General features: G+C 42.2%; 2 protein-coding genes across 4 annotated transcripts; one reads left to right on the forward strand and one right to left on the reverse strand.

Moving 5' to 3' along the window:
* Nucleotides 1–384: 384 nt before the first annotated feature.
* Nucleotides 385–10,291, forward strand: IKBKB (inhibitor of kappa light polypeptide gene enhancer in B-cells, kinase beta; the record flags this gene model as incomplete). The annotated part of the gene is made up of 19 exons (XM_010078086.1): nucleotides 385–553; nucleotides 1,320–1,389; nucleotides 1,882–1,970; nucleotides 2,451–2,540; nucleotides 2,853–2,977; nucleotides 3,317–3,424; nucleotides 3,731–3,860; nucleotides 4,310–4,501; nucleotides 4,729–4,843; nucleotides 5,185–5,308; nucleotides 5,569–5,720; nucleotides 5,832–5,893; nucleotides 6,884–6,993; nucleotides 7,253–7,302; nucleotides 7,838–7,937; nucleotides 8,125–8,272; nucleotides 8,476–8,603; nucleotides 9,314–9,404; nucleotides 9,984–10,291. Coding segments are annotated over 19 exons (2,122 nt in total), but the record flags the coding sequence as incomplete, so codon positions are not given.
* A 517-nt stretch (nucleotides 10,292–10,808) lies between these two features.
* VDAC3 (voltage-dependent anion channel 3) lies at nucleotides 10,809–21,007 on the reverse strand. Of its 3 annotated transcripts, none has more exons than XM_010078083.1 (9): nucleotides 20,974–21,007; nucleotides 19,644–19,715; nucleotides 18,058–18,107; nucleotides 16,344–16,496; nucleotides 15,137–15,189; nucleotides 13,523–13,750; nucleotides 12,482–12,632; nucleotides 11,535–11,592; nucleotides 10,809–11,290 (listed from the first exon to the last, which is right to left on the reverse strand). In XM_010078083.1, the coding sequence occupies exons 1-9, from the start codon at nucleotides 21,005–21,007 to the stop codon at nucleotides 11,199–11,201; spliced, it is 891 nt and encodes a 296-aa protein (XP_010076385.1). In that variant the 3' UTR covers nucleotides 10,809–11,198. The 3 variants fall into 3 exon arrangements, with proteins under 3 accessions (XP_010076385.1, XP_010076386.1, XP_010076387.1); XM_010078084.1 differs by lacking the exon at nucleotides 20,974–21,007 and adding an exon at nucleotides 16,955–16,957 and having other exon boundaries at nucleotides 19,644–19,710; XM_010078085.1 differs by lacking the exon at nucleotides 20,974–21,007 and adding an exon at nucleotides 17,278–17,280 and having other exon boundaries at nucleotides 19,644–19,710.
* Between the last annotated feature and the right edge of the window lie 1,797 nt (nucleotides 21,008–22,804).

The following is a 22,804-nucleotide window of genomic DNA, read 5'->3' on the forward strand; positions in this document are numbered from 1 at the left end:
CTCGCGCCTCCCCCTGCGGCGGTTCTGCTGCCTGCCGGGGCCGCTGTGTCCGGGCCGCTGTGACCGGGCTGTGACAGGCGCTTCGCTGGGTTTGTGGGACGCAGGGGTCTGATGTGAATGGTGGCAGCAGACTGCGTCACACTCCTTTGCGCTCCTGTAGCGCCCGGGCAGATCTGTTGTGCGTGGGCATTGAAGGGCTGCACTGACTGCACGTTAAATGCAAGGAGTTGGGACAAGCCCAGGTCTGTGAAGGATGGATGGATGGATTGCACACCTTTAGTATTCATTGGTTCAGTTTCTAAAGGGATTAGTGTCCTGGTAGGACTTTGCACGATGACCGTGAGCACGTGAAGCTGTGTAGCTGCTGTAGATCAGTTCTTTCAGGTGTTACCCTGGTTCCGCCCATCGTGTACTTGCCTCGTGTCCGCTCCTCAGGCTGAACCATCCCAATGTGGTGGCTGCCCGTGACGTCCCTGAAGGGATGCAGAAGCTTGCACCGAATGACTTGCCCTTGCTGGCCATGGAGTACTGCCAAGGCGGAGACCTCCGCAAGGTGAGCTCCTTGGGATGGTGACCAAGGGCTGAATCAGCTTCTCAGCTGATCCTGGGCTTTCTGTTGAAGTTTCCTTGTAAAACCTCGGTTTTCACATCCTGACACTTCCTCATTCTTGTCATGACATCAACAGGTTTTGGTGGCTTGGTCCTTGATACTAAGTTCAGCTTTTGAAGACTTAAGTGCTTTCTGAAACTTTTTGTATTTGTTTAGCTGCAAGTGACACTGAGGAATTTGCATGTAGAGGATAAGGGCATGTGTGAGGGATGTGCAACAGGATGTGAGTATGGCCAAGACCATCGTAGGGCAGGGTACATCCATGGGCTATGCCCTTCCTGAAGGTGATTAACTTCTATCTGCCATTGGAAAAAAAAAAAACAAACAACCTTGTGTTAACTCTAATCTTACTGTTTTTCTAACCTTCGCTATAATCTGCCCATAGATAATACCCAGAGCTTTGAGCTGAGATTTGAGTTGATACTGCCAGGCACAGGGGAAATGGCTTTGAAAAATGGAGCAAGTAGAAGGAAGAGAAAGGAGATGACACTGACTTCTCTCACACACTGTTTTCTCATCCTGTGCGTTTAGACCAAGTCTTGAAACTGTAATTGCTGCTACCGAAGGTCACAATCCCATGGAGTTTTATGCCTCTAGGGAATTTCATTGCTGTTACTGTAACTTCTTGTATCCATGAGAGTTTGTGGGACTTTGAGCCTCACTGAGTATACAGGAGGGAAAGACTACGTTCTGTGTTGTTTTCTTGTAGTACCTGAATCAGCTGGAGAATTGCTGTGGCTTACGGGAAGAAGCTATTCGCATCTTGTTGTCTGATATTGGTAAGTGGTAGCAGTACCTTCAGTTGTCTGAACTATGGAAGCTCTTTCAGTGCTGAATCCACTCTAAGGATATGCACCTTGATGCCTCAGTCTTTAATAACACTGAGAGACCTCGGGCTGGCCAGTCCCCTGAGTTGGAGAACGATGAGTGTGGGAGCAGTGACTTTCCATTTGTGGACGCTGAAATTGTCAGGGACCAGCTGTACCAGCGGAATGTTCACAAGTCTCTGTGGCCTGATGGAATTCACCCCAGAGTACTGAAAGAGCTGGTGGATGTTATGGCAGGACCCCTCTCGATCATCTACCAAAGGTCTTGGGAGTCTAGGGAGGTCCCTGCTGACTGGAAGCTAGGCAGTGGTGTTTCATTGTATGTTTGATTGTACAAGATTTGACCCAAAAGCCATGCTTATACTAGCCTGAAATTAATCCTTACTAAGCGCATGCAAGGTACTGTTAGTTGCACTCTTACAAGTGGCTTTTTCTGTGTCTCAGCTTCTGCTCTCAGATACCTTCACGAGAACAGGATCATCCACAGAGACTTGAAACCGGAGAACATTGTGCTGCAGCAAGGAGAGCAAAGGGTAAGCAGGAACCAGGTGCCTCTGCCTGCGCAGGCAAGTAAGTGTGAGAGGAACACACGTGCTTCATGAAGTTGCAGTAGTCCCTCTGCAAGAGCAGTCAACCCAGGATAACAGCTAGCTCACATCTGTGTGTCAGATGAACAGTATTCTATGTGCAGCTGAGATGAAACGTTGCATTAGAGTTCTGGTAACACCTGACATTTTGACTTTCAACTATTAAAGAAAGAACCTGACTGTACCAATTGACCAAAGATCTGCATTAGCAGTAACGTCTCCAGCTCTGTGTGTATCAAGCCAGTGACAACTTTACATACTTCGTGCTTTTAGGAACCTACAGGATCCTCTTGTTTCCACTTCCATCTCTTTGTCAGCACCTTCCCTGCCTACCTTTCAAGAGCTGAACCTTTTCCTTCTCTGCTGTGTGGTGTGCTTTTAACAGGACTGCTCTCTAGTGTTTTTATTCTCTGTTGTGTGTTTCAGTTAATACACAAAATCATTGACCTTGGTTATGCTAAGGAGTTGGATCAGGGTAGCCTATGCACATCCTTTGTTGGAACTCTGCAGTACTTGGTAAGGAAGGAGTTCGACTAGAAGAGCAGCTACCACTTTGCAGTGGGATAGAGTTAACTGTTATCAAGCTTTGGGCTGGGATGAAGTACTTGTTCTGGTATGGGGCGTGTTTGGGGTGCTGCAGCTAGCATATGTTTGCTATAAATAAGGAGGAGGAATGCCAATAACCTATGCTGTTCACTCCGAGAGGATTTTAAAGCTTGTGAGAGGCAGAGTGTTCAGCACCATCTGTTGTACAAATGTTAACGAGCTCTTAAGGGATAGAGCTAAGAGATGGGTGGCCTTATCTCATGTGTGTGTAACCTGTCTCAGGCTCCAGAGCTGCTGGAGCAGCAGAAGTATACGGTGACAGTGGATTACTGGAGCTTTGGCACCCTGGCCTTTGAGTGCATTACAGGCTTCCGACCATTCCTACCCAACTGGCAGCCAGTGCAATGGTGAGTGAGCTGGGGCCAGGTGATGAGAAGACCACATGCAATGCAACTGTGCTGTTTACAGGAAGTAGAAGTGTGGTCCCTTGGTTCTTAGGGTAATATCACTATGTTCCATGACCTTATGGAGACTGACTCCCCTCACAGGAGTTTGAGCCACCTGAGAAAGTTCAGCATTCCTGATACTTGCTCTTTGGGATCATGACTGACTCCTGCAGGGCAGGGAGCAGAAACTAAAGCAGCATCTGTATTACATCCATCAAGAGTAGCTTTAAGAGCCTACTAACATGCAGACTGGGAAAGACACGTGATTATTTCACGATCGTACTTGCTTGAATTCATTAGGCATACAAAAGTACGACAGAAGAGTGAGCTGGATATTGTCGTTTCAGAAGACTTATCTGGAGAGGTCAAATTTTCTAGCAGTTTACCCTGCCCGAACAATCTAAACAGGTGAGGACTTGAAATCTGTTACACCATGCTGGGATAAACTGTTTCTTCTGCAAAAGGACCAGGTTTCTATTATATGCCTTACTATGTTAATCTGTGAATAAACTGAGTGCATGACGCGAACAGTGATTGTGTCCCTTGTCAGACTTGTGCAGTTGTGAGTCTCTGTTTCTGCCTTCTAAACACTGCATTTGTGACTGGGGGTGGGGGGGAAATTGTTTATCGGTCCTCATGCAGAGACCAGGCCATACGGTGACTGCAAATGCACCTTTTACCTCTTCTGATCCCCTTCTTGTTTTGGTCCGTCAGTGTTTTGGCTGGGAGGCTGGAGAAATGGCTGCAACTCATGTTAATGTGGCACCCACGGCAGAGAGGTACAGATCCTACATATGGACCCAATGGGTGTTTCAAAGCTTTGGATGACATTTTGAACTTGAAGGTGAGCAATGGGTCTGTATTACCCTGGAAAAGTTTTCCAGAGAGCAGTTGCCTGTAGCCCATGAGAGAAGAGGCTTGAGCCACAGACCTAGGAGGAGGAGCAGCAGAGAATCTCATTTAGCTGTCTCCTTACAGTTAGTGACAGGTGCTTTCCTCTTGCTGATTTGAGGACAAATACTCCCTGAGCTTGTTGGGAGTAGCAAATAGCTTCTGTGTGTGCTTGGTTCCATATTCTGATAGAGGATTCTGTGGCTGAAGCTGTTTAATTGCCACATGGCCTCTCTTCCAGTTGATAGAGGCAAAGACTTTGGCATAATGTTAAGAAGTAGCTGTGAAGTGACTTCTTGAGTCCTGCAAGTGCTTTGAACAGTTTACCAGTGGCCAGTGTCTCTGCTCAGACACGACCAATGTATCTTCATCCCTTCTTGTGTCACACCACTCTTCTTGTAGTTGCTTCATGTTTTGAACATGGTTACGGGAACTGTACACACCTACCCTGTGACGGAGGAGGAGACTCTGCAGACTGTGAAGGCCAGGATCCAATCAGATACGGGAATCCCAGAACAGGACCAGGAGCTACTGCAGGAAGCTGGACTTGCATTTTCTCAGAAGTTGGCCACTAAACATATAGCTGATAGCAAGGTGAGTCTGGATACTCCCTTCCTTGCTGCTCAGTAAATCAGCAGGCGCTGCTCTCGCTTTGGGAGTGCAGCACTTCCTGCATCCACACAGACCTGACAGCCCTTGCAGAACAGGCACCCTGTTGCCTTTGGTGTTCAGTCTTTGGCTTAGGAGGAACATTCTGTTCGTGGTATTACTGAGGCTTGCTTTTTCTTAGAGAACCTAGTTGGGTCTTTTGTCTTCTGCAGGTGAATGATACTGCAGCTGCAGACGCAGACCTCCTCTTCCTCTTCGATAACCAGAAAGTTGCCTATGAGGCTCAAGTTGCCTTGCGTCCTCATCCGGAAAGTGTTGACTGCATCCGTAAGGACTTTCTCTAGCATGAATGTGAGAGGTTGTTTGCATTGAGAGGGCTGCCTGTGTTCTGTGGTTCATATGCAAAGAGTAGAGAGAGCTTTTGCATATTGAGACTGAAGAAGCAGTAAGATGGAATGGCATTCATTCAATTGGTCAAAATAAGTGAGGGAAGGAAGTGTTCGATTTTAATATACTGGAGAAGCTGCATAGGGGTTAGCCAACTATAGACTTTGCAAGAGGTAACATGCCCCTCAAGGGAGTGATGTTTTGTTCTGTCTTGTCATGTGGCAACACCACGTTTAGGCTTCATGCTGATATGTATGTTTCCCTCCCCACTCTGTTTCCAGTTCAGGATCCAAAGAAGAATCTCCACTTTTTCCAGTTGCGGAAAGTGTGGGGTCAGATCTGGCACACAATCCGGATGCTGAAAGAGGACTGTAACCGGCTTCAGCAGGGGCAGCGAGCAGCCATGTACGCTGGCAGTTTCTCTAGAATACTTATTTCTGCCTTTGCACCCTGATGAAAGGGAAAGGATAGGAATGGGACCCTGTTGGAATAGGGAAGCCCATGAGTGGAGCCATTAACGATTAACTGAAAAGCTGAGAGTTCCATCCTCTGACACAACTGATCTCGCGTTCACTGCTACACTCTTAAGTATCTACTTTTGATATAAATGGAAGTATGTGGTTTTAGTTTGGGAGGGTAATAGGACCTTCTTCTTGTCCATGCAGGATGAATCTGTTGCGTTACAACAGTACCCTCTCGAAGATGAAGAATTCCATGGCTTCCCTTTCTCAGCAGCTGAAAGCAAAGCTGGACTTCTTTAAAACAAGCATCCAAATAGATCTGGAGAAGTACAAAGAGCAGATTGAATTTGGAATTAGTGAGTATAGCATCTGTCAAACAAATCTCTTTTTACAACTTTTATCCCCACAAAGTATCTACCTTTTCCTGTATGAACATGACAAAAGCAATCATTCTTTCATTTCTGTAGCTTCTGAGAAGCTGCTGTTTGCCTGGAAAGAGATGGAGCAAGCTGTGGAACTTTGTGGGCGGGTATGTTTTGAAATCTAACTGCTTATCCTAAAGAAAAAGAGGTTCCCTCCCCCCATCCCCATCTCCCGCTTCATTGTCCTCCCTTAAAGAGAAGCTTCTTGTGTCTGGACTGATTCCAGATATCACATTGCCTTGGTTTGGGGTGGCACCATTTTTGTCCGCTGCCAGTATTTCATGAAGCTCACTGTGTTTGTCAGGCTTACAGGAAAAAGGGAGATCTTGGGGAATGCGAGAGAAGATTTTGCAGTGGTTACACTTGGATGTCCTGCTAACCCAATTCTGGAGCCAGAATAGCTGAAAAGAGGATATGGAACATAGGTTAAACTGAATGGGAAAGTGACAATTAGATGATTGAACACATCAGTCTTGAATTTTTGTTTTTGGTACATGCCCCGCACCTGCTCCCAGTAAGGCATTCAAGCCTTCTGACACAAGACAGTGTAACCTCTGTGAGGGCTAAGGACTGTCGCTCCCAGATCAGTAGTCAATATCGTTTTCTTTTCCAACACTTGGTCCCCTTCTGTTGGGAGGAGGCAGAGGGCAGAATGACTGTCTAACAAGCATCTGCTTCTGCATGTGCACGAGTTCAAGTGAAAAGCAGAATTTGGGGTGCCAGGAGTGAATGTGGTTGTGTGCTGAGGGAAAAGGGGAAAAGCGGTGATGGATAGGATCAGAAATCTGGAATAGCTAAGGAAAAGGAAGCATAATGACCTGGGAACTAACAGTACATTTACTAAAAAGTCTGACCCTTCAGTGGCTCTTTGTCTCAGGCTGCATTTTTTATCAAAAAAATATTGAAAGTTGATTAATTCCAGAGCACCAAGCTAATTTCCTTGAATTGAAATTACTCATATTCTCATCTGTCTTTGTCAGATTTGCGTCTTACCACTGTGAGTGTTTAGAAACGTGAATGAGAAAGAGTGCGCCAGTGTGAGTGGTAGTTTCTTAGTCTGAGACAGTCCCATTGCTTATGTTCTGCCCTGCTTTCAGGAGGATGATGTGGATCAGCTAGTGAAGAGAATGATGGCCCTGCAGACAGACATTGTGGACCTGCAGAGAAGCCCGCTAGGTCGTAAACAAGCAGGAACACTGGAGGACTTGTGAGTTGGAACTACCTTAAACTTCAGATGCAAGGATATTGCTAGCTACGCTTATTCACTGAGGACAATGAAAGTACTATCTCTTCAGGCCAAATTATGGGGGACTGGGAGGACTTTGACACTAAAAGACAGGTTTTGACTCCTTGCCTGTCATCAGTCTGAAATGGCAGACTGGTATATCAAAGATTAGAGTTCTTGAACTAGTTCATAATTTAGGTTCTACAGAAGTCCCTTGTGTTCTTGTATCTTTTTCTTCTAGAGAGGAACAAGCTAGAGAGCTGTACCGGAGGTTGAGAGAGAAGCCGAGAGGTAAAAGACATTTTAGCTCAAGATCAACTTGCTTTGTGTGGATAGTAACTTTGGAGATGCTATAATGAGCACTGAGAAAACTTGCTCTGCATTCTAGGCGTACCCATGGACTCTGTGGGACTTGCCTTTTTTTGGAGAGGGGAGTCAGGGAGTCAATTTTAAACTGGGCTAGCCTTGCTTTCTTGGGACCTTCTGAGCTCTTCTTTAAACTCCTCTGGAGCTCTTCTCAGAACAGGCTGTTGCCACAAGCATATGCTGCTGCTTCTGTGTAGAAAGAATGAAGAACATAGCTGTTCCTTTGAGCAGCTATGCAACCCCAAGGCATTATAGGCTCACCCTACCAACTCTGCTTTCCAGTTCTCGTAATTTTGAAGAAGGTGGCTAAAACCCAGTGTAATTCATCCCACTCAAACTTGCATGACCTGAGCTTGGGATATTTCAGGATTGAAGCAGCAGTGGAAACAAACCACTAAGAATCTTCTCACCCTCTCCGGTAAGCCTGCCTTTCTGTGTAATACTCTGACTCTCATTCCAGATCAGAGGACAAGCGGTGACAGCCAAGAAATAGTACGACTGCTCCTACAGGCAATCCAGACCTTTGAAAAAAAAGTCCGAGTCATTTATGCTCAGCTCAGGTGAGCTTTGTAGAGTTGGCTTTTATTGAGGGTTGAGAGAAAGCATTTTCTCTTTCAGGAAGAGGTTTTGTTCTAGAGGTTTAAAAAAAACCAGTGTGAACAGCTAATGAGATCTTGGTGTGTTACAGAAATGTTCCCTTAACTGCAGTTGCCCATGTGTGATCTGATTATTTTTTTTTTTTAATAGTAAAACTGTAGTTTGCAAGCAGAAGGCACTGGAACTGTTCCCCAGAGTGGAGAAAGTGATGAATCTGATGAATGAAGATGAGGAAACAGTTGTTAGGCTTCAGGAGAAACGACAGAAAGAACTGTGGAACTTGCTGAAAATTGCTTGTGTAAGTAAAATAAAAACTCCAGTTTAACCTGAAAATATGGTTTGTAGCACAGGTTACTGAAATAATTAATAGTCAATTTAGTATGTCCTGTTGTTCTTTTCTCTGTTATTTTGAATTAGTATTAAAGCCAAGTTCCAGGCTGTCTCATGCTGCTGGAAATTAGTGGAAATAATTGCAATCTGAATCTTCTGTGTTTTCTTAAGAGTAAAGTACGTGGTCCTGTTACTGGCAGTCCAGAGAGCATGAACACATCACGACTTGGTAGCCCTGGTCAGCTGCTCCTGCAGGTGCCTTCTGGAACCTACAATTTATCAGACTCTGACAGGAAAAGGTGAGGCAAAGTCTGGAGTTGTGTAGCTGCTAATGCCAGCACTACAAAGCTGCTGGGACTTCTGCTTGTGAAGTAAGAACGGACAGGCTTTCTCACATTTTACACTTTTTGTGTTCAGCTTCTGTTGTCAGCAGTCTTTTCTGTCTAGTAGCTGGACTCCTGGAGCTTGTGAACCTTCCTTATGAAAAACAGGGAATAATGTGTAGCTTCACTTCCCCCTGCCTCAATGATAAAGTGTTTGTTTTATTTGGAATGGTTGGGCTCCCTGGAAGTACACTGCCAAAAGGAATTGTTGGAGCAGTCATGTAAGGTGATAGTAGGAGAGCTGTATCATAAAGGAGAGACTGCTATAACCAAGCATGTGTCGTTCGGGCTTGCATAAAAGACCGAGTCACCAGTTGGAATGACAGACCTTGTTTTGTTTATTTGTATGCTGCTTAATCCTTTAGTTTATAGGATTAGTTGCTGTTCTGCAACAGTGACTCCACAGAGTAAGAACCCAACTCAGACTTGGAACCTGCTTCCTTTCCCTGTCCCAGTAAATCTGGTGATGCCACCATCTTTCCCAGGTGCAGTATGAATTACTAGCTTGTGAGCCTACTGGTAAAGGTTAATACTCTTCAGTGCTCTCCAGCGTATGTGCCAGAAATATTTCTTAAAGGTAGAGGCAGCATCTCTTTAAACAAAACTGTAATAATTGTCCCTTTCAGTGAGGAGCTACTGCTGGAATCACAGAAACTCTGCAGCCAACTAGAAAATGTGATGCATGACACAATGAAGGATCAGGAGCAGAGCTTCATGGTAACCTATTTTATATTCTTCTCTAAATGGAGTGGGGAAGCTCATGGCTTCAAACTTCTGCTTGTGTAACTTTGCCACCAGTAAGTAATATGGCTGATGGAAAACTGCATGTTACTCTTTTGGTCAAGGAGGGAGTAGGAGTTGTGGGAGATAGAAAGCACACACTCCCCCCACTTGAACGGCTCTGATGTATTCCCTGCCTGCTGAGAATGGGAGCCATGTGGTAGGGACTTCAGTTGTGCCAAACAATAAAGGATGGGGCAAAGCATTTGACTGCTGGACAAAAGTACTGCAAAACTGCACTCTTAAAATGGGGATGGTCTTCTGGTGGCAATACACTGGTGGGCAGGGATGCTTATTTAATGAAGCAGAATATTGAAAAGAAAGTAAAATATTAGAGAAAATAAGCAACTTAAGGGTTTCCTTTACAGCAGTCACATGGTTCATCATAAAACTATATCGACCAACTTGTTCACAGGAGAATTTTTAAATCTTTTACATTTCTTTCCCTTTATTCTGGAGAAATATCAACTGTAAGCTAGTGTTGAACTTTGTAGGTCTAACTTGTTTATTCTTTAGGCTCTAGACTGGAGCTGGCTGCATCTTCAGGTAGAAGAAACAAACAGTCCCCAGCAAACCCAGATGTAAAATCACTTCAGTTGCCTCTGAAGACATGCTACTTCAGGAAGCCAACTGTGAAATGCTGCTGCCTCTGAGAAGGGAAGTTCAAGTCCCTCCTGCTGTCACCTACTGCATATGTGATACATATGGCCTAGCTTTTAATAGCCACCTCTTGGATGCTTTTTTTCACAAAGATACAGTAGGAAGTGCCTGTTCTCACTCCTTGGAAAAAGTTCTTAATCGTGCCTTAAGACAGCAGACATTCTTCTTCTCTGCTGTATCTTCCCTTAGGCATCACGTGGTTGTTTTGCTGCCTTTTGGGCTTTCTACTGGACAATGCCTGCAATCAGCTTGTAGAGTCACTGGTAGATGTCACCTTCCTAATATACCTGAACTGTGAACTTAATTTCTTAACTTTCCTGATTTGCACTTTTTCCTTAAGTGTAATGGTTGTACTTACCTAATACTTGTTTCCTATATGGGAACGAAATTGTCTAAACCATGTAAACTTTTGGTTTGTTCTTTTTGATACCCTCAATAATATTTTAATGAAAAAGCTGCTTTCACTGTGCAGGTCTCTAATGCATGATAGGTGTAAGGATGCTATCCTGGAGACCAGAGAGGAGGAAACCTTCACTGTACATATACAGTTTAACAAAGCATTTGCAGATTATTAACCATGCTTAAAGTTGCACCAAAAAAAAAAAACCAAAACAAAACCAACACACTCAGGTGGGTGCAGAATAGCTTTTCTGAACCTCACTAAGACACACCACCATGATGTTCTAGCTGTTACCAATTTATTTCATTCTGATGTAACTACACAACACAGAGACCATCTTTTAGAAAAAGGTTGTGAAGTGTAGGACATGCATGATGCAATACAATAATAGGGAGAGCAGGGATGGTCTTCTGTTGGTAGGAACAGATTTAAAATACAGGTAACTGAAGTGAAATGTGGCACAAACATCACAACTCCCATGCATGCCTTCAAATATCTTCCTTTGATGTACTGGCATTCTCTGGACTTCAGTGTTGGGTTAAAATTCTTCTTTGGAAGAGTAGAAAGTTCACACTTCTTGAAATTTCAGAGTAATATTAAGGCCGAAACACACTGGATACATTTGTCCTTCATCTTCCAGAGCAGCATCTGTTGTTTAACTTTAAGCTACATTAAGCTTCCAGCTCAAATCCCAGCCCAACTTTGTGACCTCCAGCACTGAAATTCTTGCCATCAATCAAGCCTGAGAGGGTCAGCTTTACACCTAGGAAAGCAAATAATGAGACCCTTCATATACCAATATCTGTGTACAATGCCCTCCCTCCAGTACTTGAGCCTCACTAATGTGTCTTGGTTGCTATAGGAACTTATGTATCTACACATCCTTTACTTCCACAAGCCTATGTAAGATTTCTAGCTAATTTACTGTCATCTCTAGAACAGAATAGATAAAATAACCCACAGTGTAGTACTAATGCTATTTGCTGCTACAAGTCAGACTTACATACCGGGTCGGAGGGCATGAGTGTAACCAATTCCAATCAGGCTGGCATTATTCACTTTAGCCTACAGGAAAAAAGAAATCACAATATTTATACACTGTGTATGAATATTCGGACAGAATTGTCCCAGTGCCATGAGACTGTGGCTTATGCAATACCTCCTCCAGCTACTTGTAGACTAACCTCTAGCAGTCTACAAGGTTCCAGCCTTTTCCTTTTCACCTCAAGAGTTTCCAGCTTAAGCTGTAACAGGCTTAAGTAACAGTTCCTATCTTTCCCTCAAATGGTGACCCATAATGCCTACATAAATGCTACTCTATCCTTCACTGCGCCCAGCACTGTCTCTTTATATCCTTTAAAGGACTAGTTACTAGTGTCTTCTAGTAGCCAATGAAGGCTGTCTTGTTCACAGACCCCTGTTCACAAATTGCTTAGCATTGATTTTATTTAAAATAAGCAATAAATATAAGAATATGGAAACCCATTTTTGCATTACTAAGTTTTGAGCTGTTTACAATAGTATTTCCCATCTTTAATTCTGTCTGAATTGTCCTGGAAATAGTTCTTGGTTTGAAGCATAACAAATGCTTGCTACTTCAGTTCTTATAGTTAGAATGTACACATAGTTACTGCTATTCACTGTCACTTCTCTGCGGATGTTTTGTCTCCTGAACCTCACTCTCATTACCTTTTGAAAACAAATTTTGCATAGGCTCCAAGTATAGTCAGACCAGTGACTATTTCACCATGGGCAAAAACTGGTTTAGATTTTTTTTTTAATCATTTCACAAATATGACTTGTGAGGTCCCAATTTGAATTTGAACCACAACAGAAGACACAGTTTGCCATCTACCATACTTTCTCAGTAACTATTTAAAGCAACTACCTCATACCACAAATTTTCAGTATTTAAGGGAACTTGAAATACTCGTTCCTGTAAAAAAATTCTTACCACAATGGAAGTCTTCTCATCCAGTTGGTACTTAGCAGCAATACCAAAACGTGTGTTGTTACTTCCAGCAGTCCACGCAAGATTAACTGATGTCTCAACCTTATTATTAACCTTCTGATAAATAGACCCACCAAACTCAGTGCCATCATTCCTGTTTGTAAGAAATGCAAGTGTGTCAAGCCTTATTTATTAAATAGTAACTCTTTAGGTTAACCCTTCCCCACAATCATTTGATCATTAGCTCTTAAAATTAACCAAGGACTCAATACTTCACTGGATCCATGCTCATCTAATTCTTAGCTGGAGCTGTCAGACTCCTCCTCATGTGTTTTACCCAAAACATAAGTTTTGCTTGCAGAACAGACAGCTGAAACCTATGGTTTGAGGTTCTGACAAAAAAAACCAACCCAAAACCCAGACAACTTGCTTGCTTGTCTTAAGAAAGCAAGCCTATTGTAACACATAAAGGGATAAATCCAGAAGAAGACTTGAATCAGTTATGGCAACGATGAGCCTGAAAACATTATTTCACTGCAGTTGTTTAAATACACCAGCTTCTAAGATTCTCAGCATCTGAATGCCAGCACTAGAGCTACACTGCAATGACAGCTGGAAACACTCAAGCACAATGCAACACACACCTCTCCTCCACCTTGGGCATTTCTGAACCAGAAGCTTTCTGTCCAGTGGAGGGGGGAGGGGATACACATGCACAGTATCTTAATTGAAGGCTCTTTTATCTAGCACCAAAATAGAAGTTAAAAGTTTTCACATTTTAATTCCAAATTAACATTATAAAGTGTCTTTATTCCACTATCTTCTATACACAAAACCCAAAATTACCCTCAAACAAGGTCTCAAAGGACAGCCAAGAGTTGGAAAGTTGCCCCTGCTCTAGTTATACTGAAGATGAAAACACCAAATACAAATTATTTCAAAACAAATCAGCACCACCCACCTTTCTCCTAACTCCACCGATGCTCACTATTCACCTAGTTTGGCTCCTCTCATAATGCTCTTCTAGGCTTAGCTAATACTTACACATTAGTGTGCAGCTGAAAGTCTCCTGCCTTATATCCCAAGGCAAAGTTATTTTGTGAAAGCTTAGACTTGGCTGTATCAAAAGCCATCTGGTAGCCAGCAAGCCAGCCTTCATAGCCCAACACTGCCCAGCCATAGATGGTTGGCCCAGAGAGATCAATATCTATGTTGCAGCCTAGATTGATGTATTCTCTTTTGTAGGAGGTCTTCAACTTTCCACTCTTCTTCCTGCAGAGGGAAACATGCCATTTTATCCCTAGCAGCACACAAGTATGTATTCTATGTAGTTTTATTCAAGTATGCATGTCTCTTAAGGCCAGTTAAATTAAATGACTGTAAAGCCTACTCAAAACTTAACAGCTGCAACGAAGGCACGGGATAAGGGTAATATTGGTATTAATATGTGGTGTCACTTTTTCCTCCGCCATCTCAAACTCCTTAAAATCCTCAAGAAGCAGAAAAGACAAAAGCATTTATGCTTAATGCTCTAAAACCCATCAGGTTTCAACTTTTGTTCCCCACAAGTGAGTGCAATGTGTTATGGCATCATCAGTTCCTTTCAGGAGCATCCATGACATCCGGCACTCATAGCTGGCCTTTCTGTCCTTCAGTTACTTTTTGTCTGCTCAGTTGTCTCCACTGTTCCTTCATGTCTAGTGCTTGCTTTCTTTCCTTCTTCACTGCTGGATACCAGTCTCCTCTATCGAAAAGGAATTTCCTCATCCTCCAGACATCATCCACTTGGTCAGCCTTTTTTTTGTCCCTCTGGGGAAGCCTCTTCCTCTCTCTCCAATGTGTCTTTGTTCTCATTTTGCTATCAATTCAAACTTAACATAGACAAAATTTTATCGCCTCCTTAATCCTCTCCCCAACCTCCTTTCTCTCCCACTGAAGACACAGCACAACGCTGTGCTGCCTGTCACTCATACCCAGGCCTGGGGTCTCACTTTTTTTGACTTAGCTTCTAATTAATTACATCCAAGTATCATTTCAAACTCTTTAATTTTTCTGATAGGCTCTCCCCAGCAATAAAGAAATACCAATATTATTTACAAAGCAGTCTCAAGCTTTGTGCGTTATCCAGACATAAACATCCCTCCTTTGCTTTACTGCCTCCCAAAAAGAAATACATGGTAATTGAGAAAGACAAAAAAGTACTATTCCACTGCCTATCATAATACCTATGTGGTTCTACCTCCTCATTCAGTTGTGCATAGACATCTGCCCAAAAGCATCAGGAAAAAAAAAATAATTTTGCTTTGTGTTCTTAATGGACTGAGTTAATAGCAGTAGGACTATCAACACCATGATAAAGATTGTACAAGTCAAGTGGTCCATGTAAGACCTGGCTGTTTAAGGGGACAGTTACAAAAATATAGTGCTTACTGCAAAACAACAAATTTGCTGATGGCCAAAAAGCTGAAGAATCATTTTTAGCAGACGTTGTCCTTCTGAGCCTGGTATTATCCATTGCTGTCAAAATATTCTATAGTGCCTGCAGAATATTCTACAGTAAATTTTGAGCATTTACACAATGACCAGAATAAGCATTTCTAATTAAAAGTTACAGGAAAGTCTAGCACTACTTAAATAAAGGCAACAGAAAATATTTACCCTGTGTTTGGTACAAATGTAGTGTCAAGAGCCACCTTCAATCCTTCAGCCAACTGCGAAAAAAAATGTAAACATCTGCTCAGAACTCTGCTGAAACATGATTTGTTATATTCCACTACTATAGCTCTACTTCCTGTGTGAAGAGAAGGCAAAACATGACCGTAATGTCTCCCACATGTTTTACAATAAAAACAGGACGCTGTATGATAAGGGATTAAAATTTGGACTTTTCTCCCCACAATGAGGCCCTAAAAGAGCGCATGCTTTGTAGATATGTTATTACAAGAAGATTTCAAATCTAGTGTTGACAAGAAAATGAGAAACTATGCTAAAGAAAGAAAACTCTTCAGTTCATGTTTGCTTATTCCCTATAGTTCCAGCAATCCATATGGTAGCTCAAGGATCTCTCTCAGAATCTACAGGTATTCTTTTAAGACACAGTGCTACTTCACAGGCCAAACCGTGTACCTGCCTTAGCTTTCCCACCCTTGTTTTGAGCTGGACAGCATTTTCCATTTTAAAGCACAGGCAAAAGTACAAAACCATAACTACAAAAATTGATGGCCATACATGGTGGAGGACACCACAGAACTTTTACTACCTTTGGAACCATTACCTTACATTTCAGGCATTAAGTGAGAAGCATAAAGCTATTACTTTGGAAAAGAAATGTGTTTTGAGAGTGCTTTTTTGCTTGCACCCCTTTGTGTAAGCAGTACCAATCTGCAAACACTAATTTTTCTCTTCAACCTTACAAAATATATTCAATCTCAAGGCAGCCAAACTTAAGTCCTACTGTATTAGAGCATTTAACACTACCAGACCCCTCTTCGGTTTACCCTGCATGACTGCAGCAGTGACAGTTCTACATAGCTACAGTGTATCTTTAAACAAAACCTCTTATTTGGAGTCAATAACAGTGATATTCACTCAAACAGATAGCTAATTTTGCATGCCCTTAACTGCAGTAACTGTGCCTTTGGATCATTAGGTAGCAGCTCATTGTTGTGGGAATGGTTGCAGACCCGCCCCCAAAATCCATGATGCTCTCTCTCAGACTGTGTGTTCTGCAAATATGCCGAACTTCTTTCTTTTTAGTACTCCAGATAGTTTTGTGCAACTTTCACTCTTCAATGTTTTCTGCTCAACTGCACACTTTCTGGTATCAGATGCAGAAACATTTTCAGAGTTATCTACATCCTCTTACCTGATCCTCCATGGAAACTTCTGTTCCCAATGTGTTGTCTGTGTTCCACTTCTGGGTGAACGTAAGTCCATAGTCTTTGATCTTATATTTGGTTTCTAGACTGCCTGAAGCCTTGCCTGTGTCTGTGTTGGAAGAACCAGCTGCAGTGAATTCCTACCAAGAGGATAATATGAGTTTCAGCACTCCGATATTTAATGACATTCACTTTTTACACTTGTCAAGTGCCAGCACTCACATTTGCTACCCTTAGGCCTTTTGACAGAACCCTCAAAATCCTCCTCCTCTTCCCTTTGTTACTAACCTCATCTCCATCCTCAAAACCCCATTTTGTTGCAGCAGAATGCTTACTAGAACACTACAAGCACAAAACCCAACGCAACAAACAACTGTATCAATACCATATCTACCTTGTTTTCCCTCCTGCTGTTTTACAGTGTTCTTATTGTGGATCACTGGAGATTAAGAGCTTTGGACAGAGTCAAACTTCACGATGTTGATGATAACATGATTAAAAACAATGGAACAGTTTATGAACTACAGGATGCACCACAGAAAACCTTCCTAGACAAAACAATAAAGCGCCAACATGCTAAAACAGTCACTATTCTTACCAGCTGAATAAACATCCAACATGAAAGTTGCATGGAAAAGGAAAAGGCCATTTTAGAACTTAGTACAGTTGTCCATGTTCTGTCACATTCAGAAGATAGTGTAATTAACCATTACCATATTATATGAGAATCAAAACTTCCAGCCAGGAAAACTATGCATATCATGAGATGTCAGTAACTGGTACCAGTCGTAGTATAGAGACCACATAGTTCCTTGTGCCTACACGTTCCTGGTGCCTACACGTTCCTGGTGCACAATGCAAGGAATCCATCAAAAGCTCAACTGAGACAGAATACAGTAACACAAGAGGAATGACTTACACCATCTGCATGGTAAGAATGCAAGGGAAGGTAAATATGGTTATGAAGTAGGCTGAAAAGCAGCACAGCTTATCACCCAGAACAGCAGCAAGTGGTAGCACACACAGAACTGAGACTCAGCATAAGAATAAGCTTATCTAGTAAACAATACATGCCTGTGGTTAAAGACCAAAATTATGAAAACCATTCCACGACGTAGCTCCACTTTATTATTAAAGTGGGGATCATAGTATTTTCCAGTTACCTGAAGTACTAAAGCTTAATTAATGTCTATAAAATGCTCTCAAATTCTAAATAAAGAGTACTGCAGGAGGACTATTTAGTTTTAATTAAGTCCTCCATTATAAGCAAGGAGGAGATGAGGGAAAATGAAGTTAAAATGTGGCTCTTATTTGCCCCTCGGCCTTTTGGATAAAAAGTCAGTCTGGACTCAAAATCCTATAAAAACCAACAACAGCAGAGAAACTCAATTGCATTCATAAGCAGAAATGAGAGCTATTTAGGGTGAAGAAACTCTTATGTTTGGGATGTGGCAAGGGGAACTGGGAGGAAAGCCACATGTCCGCAACAAAATGTGTGAAAATTCTTGCACAAAGCAGGAAAAGAAGTACCACTACGTCAGGTCCACACATCATTATAGAAATACCTCAGTCAGCTACAGGTTTTAAAATCAGAACTGAAAGAGAGAAGCAACACCTGCTACCAAGTTATTACCGCCAACCAGTTCAGGAATTTGTCCTTCTGTTGCAATACAGGTGATGTTGAAAGCCTCCAGTACTTACCACCCCACTGGAAGACTTGGTCTTCAACTCCAGCTTGACCATTCCAAATCCTGAGAATAGAAGAGTACACAGCATCTGTTTCACTATGGTATACAAGCAAAGCTTATTTCCAACACACCCAAGTACAGCAGGTAGGGTGCGCTGACCTGAAACAGCCTATTTTCACATTTCAACAGTTGTTGATCTTACTGAGGAAAGACTGAAGGAATTTTGACAATTCAAACTGGGTCGTCTCAATTTATAGTCGTAACAGTCACCCATCATCAATTATCAGGTGTACGCACACCTTCTGTAGCTACCTACAGTCTGGGACCAATCGATACAGTTACCATTTCTTCTGATTTACCCAACTTCCTTTTATACTTCTGACTGCAGGGCAGGATTTTTTCTTTTCCCCTTCTTCAAGAAAAATATGTTTCCACTTACTTCAGCCAGTGCCAATTACAGAAATACTATTGCTTTCTTCCTTTTCTTTGTAATCTGCTATGAATCTAGGGAAATACCTGGCCCTTGCACAGAGCAGAAAAGCCTGAAACAACTGACACTAAAGCAGTGAACTTGAGCTGAATTTTAGCAAAGCCTGAACTCCAGGGTAGCAGAGACCAGGCCAGAGTGCTTTTTAATTTTATGTAGCATACAGATTTGGGATACAACTGCAATCTGTATTACACACTGTTGTGGTTTTGTGTGATGGGTTTGTTTGGTAGCAGGGGAGGGGCCACAGTGTTGTCTCCTGTAAGTAACTGCTAAGAGTTCACCCCTACTCCTGGCTCCAAGGTTTCAGTAGCCGGAGGGGTGGGGAAGGAGTTCTACCGAGATGGCCCCTGTGAGAACCTGCTGAAAGTTTCCCCAGCTCCAGGCTGGACCCACCCCTGGCCAGGGCTGAGCCCATCAGTTCCTCTGTGAATTGAAGAGGGGACAAATTCAGTTCCCCCCCCCCGCCAAGTCATGTCGGTTTCTTGCCCGTGACCATAAGCGGTGAGTGAACCCTCCCTGTCCTTGCCTCAGCCCACCAGGTTTTTTAAACGAGAGGCTGTCTGGTGGCGGTTTTAAAACCGCAACACACACCCACAAAACGTGATAAAAAATGTCAACACTTTTAGTACTGCTCCCAGAAGGCACTAATATCAGAATTTCTCCATTTAAATTCTTTGAAGAGGAACGCAAATATTGCGAAGTTATTTCCACTATAGCTATGACAACAGGCTGTTCTGATAACATAAAGATCATTCCACCTCAGGAACCTGTGTGTTGTCACATGTAGTCTCCTATGGCAATGTGCGTGAGTTTGACTGATTGAATGCCTGTAAATACAGTAACTGGAAGGTAAAATATGCAGCATTCTTCAGAGACTGTTCTGGAGTGCATCTTAAGGTCAAACTCATACCCTTCCCCTCTAACTCTACAGCATTTTCATGATACACGTCTAAAGTTCAAATTCAGAAGGGGCTAGATGCTCCGGGCCTCTGCTGAATTCCTAGCACGGGCATTTAGAGGATCTCTAGGGTCCTGATGTTTTTATTGTCATTTTCAAGACACCTGAGGAAAAATACGAAAGGTTATCAAACCATTGTCACATTACTTACCATATCCCTTGTTGAATACATCCCTAGCAGACTTTCCCAAGTCACTGTATGATGGTGGGACAGCCATTGGATCTGAAACATATTAGAAGCTGTAAGAATCTTAGGTTCAACAGCATAAAATCTAAACTACATCCAAAGCATTTATAAATGTCTATGACTAGTACCCTCTGCATACTTCACCAATACAGAGCTGCAAGACTTTTGAAGAACGTGCATGAAAGCCATCCTTGTGTCATCGTTGCTTTGTCACAAACAAACAAACTTCAATTGAAAGAAGTTATGAAACCCAATCCATTACTTCGTACCACTAAACCCCAGGAACAGTATTACATTCACTACGTATGTAGGCCTCATGTTCTTACGTTGCAAAAAGAGCTCACGGGAGCCTTATTGCTGTCCTGATAACGAGCAAACGTTGCTTTCATGACAGGACACTTTCTGAAAGGGACCCCACATGGCGAAGCCAGGTCAGCACTGAACAATCCTAAATCTGACTTCCATCTGCACTTGTGACTTCTTAGAAATTTTAAAAAGATATTTGTCAAATATAAAAAGAGTTCTCTATACACTGTCCAGTAGCCACCAGTGAGTATTTTTGCACTGTGTATACACAGCAGCAAAACCTACATTTTCTAACACGTGTACTGTTACAACTAAACTTGGAAGGACAATCATGTGATATTACAGCTTTTGTGACATATATAATGTTAGTTTCCACTATTTAGGGATTTTGCATCTGCAAATCCACTTTAAAAGAAGTAGGAAAACTCTCTCCCAGTGAAAATTAGGCTTCCCCTTCTCGAACAAGATTGCATAGATGCAGAGGCACACCTGCTCCAGAAAAGAAAAGCTATCAAAGATGATGCTTTTGTTTGATTTTAGGGGTAACTCTTTGCCAATTAATCCTTCCTACAGGTGATGCATTCGTTTATATTCTTCTCTGCAACACCTGATGCCAGAAATCCTTGATCCCCCATTTTTTACTTATACCATACTGAAAGACTAGTCTAAAAAGTAATAATGCAAGCAAAACACATAAAATCCCTAAAGTCATCCCTTCTCTTCCACCATTTTAGTTGCCTACCAGTGTACTTGGTCCCTCTGTCACAAATGCAACAGTATCTGTCGTAAGCAATTAAGTCCTGTTTTCAGATAGCTAGATCTTTCCTAAAATGAAGCACTCAGGCAATTTACATCCCACAGCAGACAAACACTTTACATTCAGTGACTTAATAACGAATCTGCACTATGTATCTATCAATACATGGATTTTATTATTCTCATGGGTCCCCTCCAAACTCAGATATTGTATGATTCTATGAATATATACCTGTGGGTTTAGAGGATCTAAAACAGCTGCACATGACTGCAGATTACTTATTTGAAGATTAGTACATGAAACAGGTACTTCTCAAAATTACTATGTGAAAAGACCTTTTTACCTGTCAAACACGGAGGGAAAAATTACAGTCAGTGAATCACTAAACTGACCAAAGAGAAACTGAACATACCCTTTTATGACAGCATAGTTTAAATTATTAAATAGTTTTAGCAGCGCAGCTATGCAGCAGAGCATATCTTTATTTTAAAACATCAGGCTTTCACTCAGAAGTTTCAACTTATACTTTAAATTTGGGGTTTGGAGGTTTCTGGCTTTGGGCTTTTGGTTTGTTTTTTTTTTTTTTTTTTTTTTATAGATTTGTCAGAATAGTTCAACCTGCTGGTTTCAAAAGCTTAGTAACTCAAGCTTTTGGAGTAAGGCTGATGCTTAGACATTTTATCATGGCAATACTCTACATAAGCAGTAACTGCCTATCATGCTCTTGAACCTCATTTTTTTTTCCAGCAAAAACCAATAGGAAAGATAACTCCCTGCATAAAAATCCATACAACACAAAAACATATTTTAAAAAAAATGCTCTTTAGTCACAGCTGGCTTTCAGGTAAATGTCCATCTGTTAAAACCTTGATGGGAACACTCCATAATCATATGGATTTGCAGCTGGTCTCTAAACCACATAACCTGTTTTCAGTCGGAAGCTTGACAATAATTGGCAGTGAGCCACAACACATTTTGTGAGTTGGGACTGACCTATTAAGAGTTTAGAAGACATCAGTCTACCCTTAACTTTTAATTATATGGAGAAGTTAATTGAACAAAAGCAAGAACTTAGATACAATCCCCGCCCCAGTTTCTGAAAACACGTCGCATTCCCACCTCTTCCATGCTTTGCCAGCTGTCTCTCAAATCTTTCTGCCTCTGCACAGAGGGGTGTGGGCTTTAGAGACAAATGACAACAGAGTTGACCACCAGGTAGTCTTGAGGGTCTCGTCACCAGCTTCACCAAAACCGCTTCATGTAAAGGAGAACTTCACCATCCTGTTCAGAACCTTCTGAACCTAAATCTCACCCTTTTGGCTGACACCCTGTTCTGTTTACACCTTGTTTTCATAATGCTACTGAGGCATCTTGAATACTGTGAACCTGTTCACTCTCCTCCCATCTCCTCTCTTTACACTATACAGCTGTATTTTCTGTATTCTGCATGTTTTAATATGTATGCTAAATGTTGGTTAGGCATTTAAACAGTATTTTTAAAAAAGAAAAAAAAAGAAAAAAAGATTTTTCAGGTTAACCCATGCTGCAAACCATGAATTCTTTGCTAACAACAAGGAGTTCTACTTGCAAGACAGAATTGTTTAGAGGAACTGAGCTCATAGTTTCACTGGTAATACTAAATGTGAATTGGTCTCCGTCAACCAGATGTGACAACAACAGCAGCCAAAACACAACCTAAAGCGGGAAAAGAAACATTAGGCCAGAGATCTAGAACTAAGCCACAGTACTAATTTTAAGCACCTTGCTAATCTTGTGCTTTGATTTTCCCTCCCACAGCAACAAAATTAGTACAACAACTACAGGAGGAAATGTATCAAGGAATAAAAGGTCAGGGGCAGCTGACGATTAACGTCGCCATCTCGATACAGCGCACAGTGAGCCAACGTCAGTCACACCAACCTGGAACTGCCAGTGAAAAAAGAAACATAAGAACGCCCACACCGGCCTATGGAATAACCGGGGGAAAAAAAAAGTGCACAGGAAACCGAGAGGAGAACTACACCTTGAGGCGGCGGCCCCGCCTGTGCGGAAGGTTTCCGCG

The sequence above is a fragment of the Pterocles gutturalis genome, unplaced genomic scaffold, assembly GCF_000699245.1.
Source record: "Pterocles gutturalis isolate BGI_N339 unplaced genomic scaffold, ASM69924v1 Scaffold28418, whole genome shotgun sequence".
In the NCBI taxonomy this organism is placed as follows: Eukaryota; Metazoa; Chordata; class Aves; order Pterocliformes; family Pteroclidae; genus Pterocles; species Pterocles gutturalis.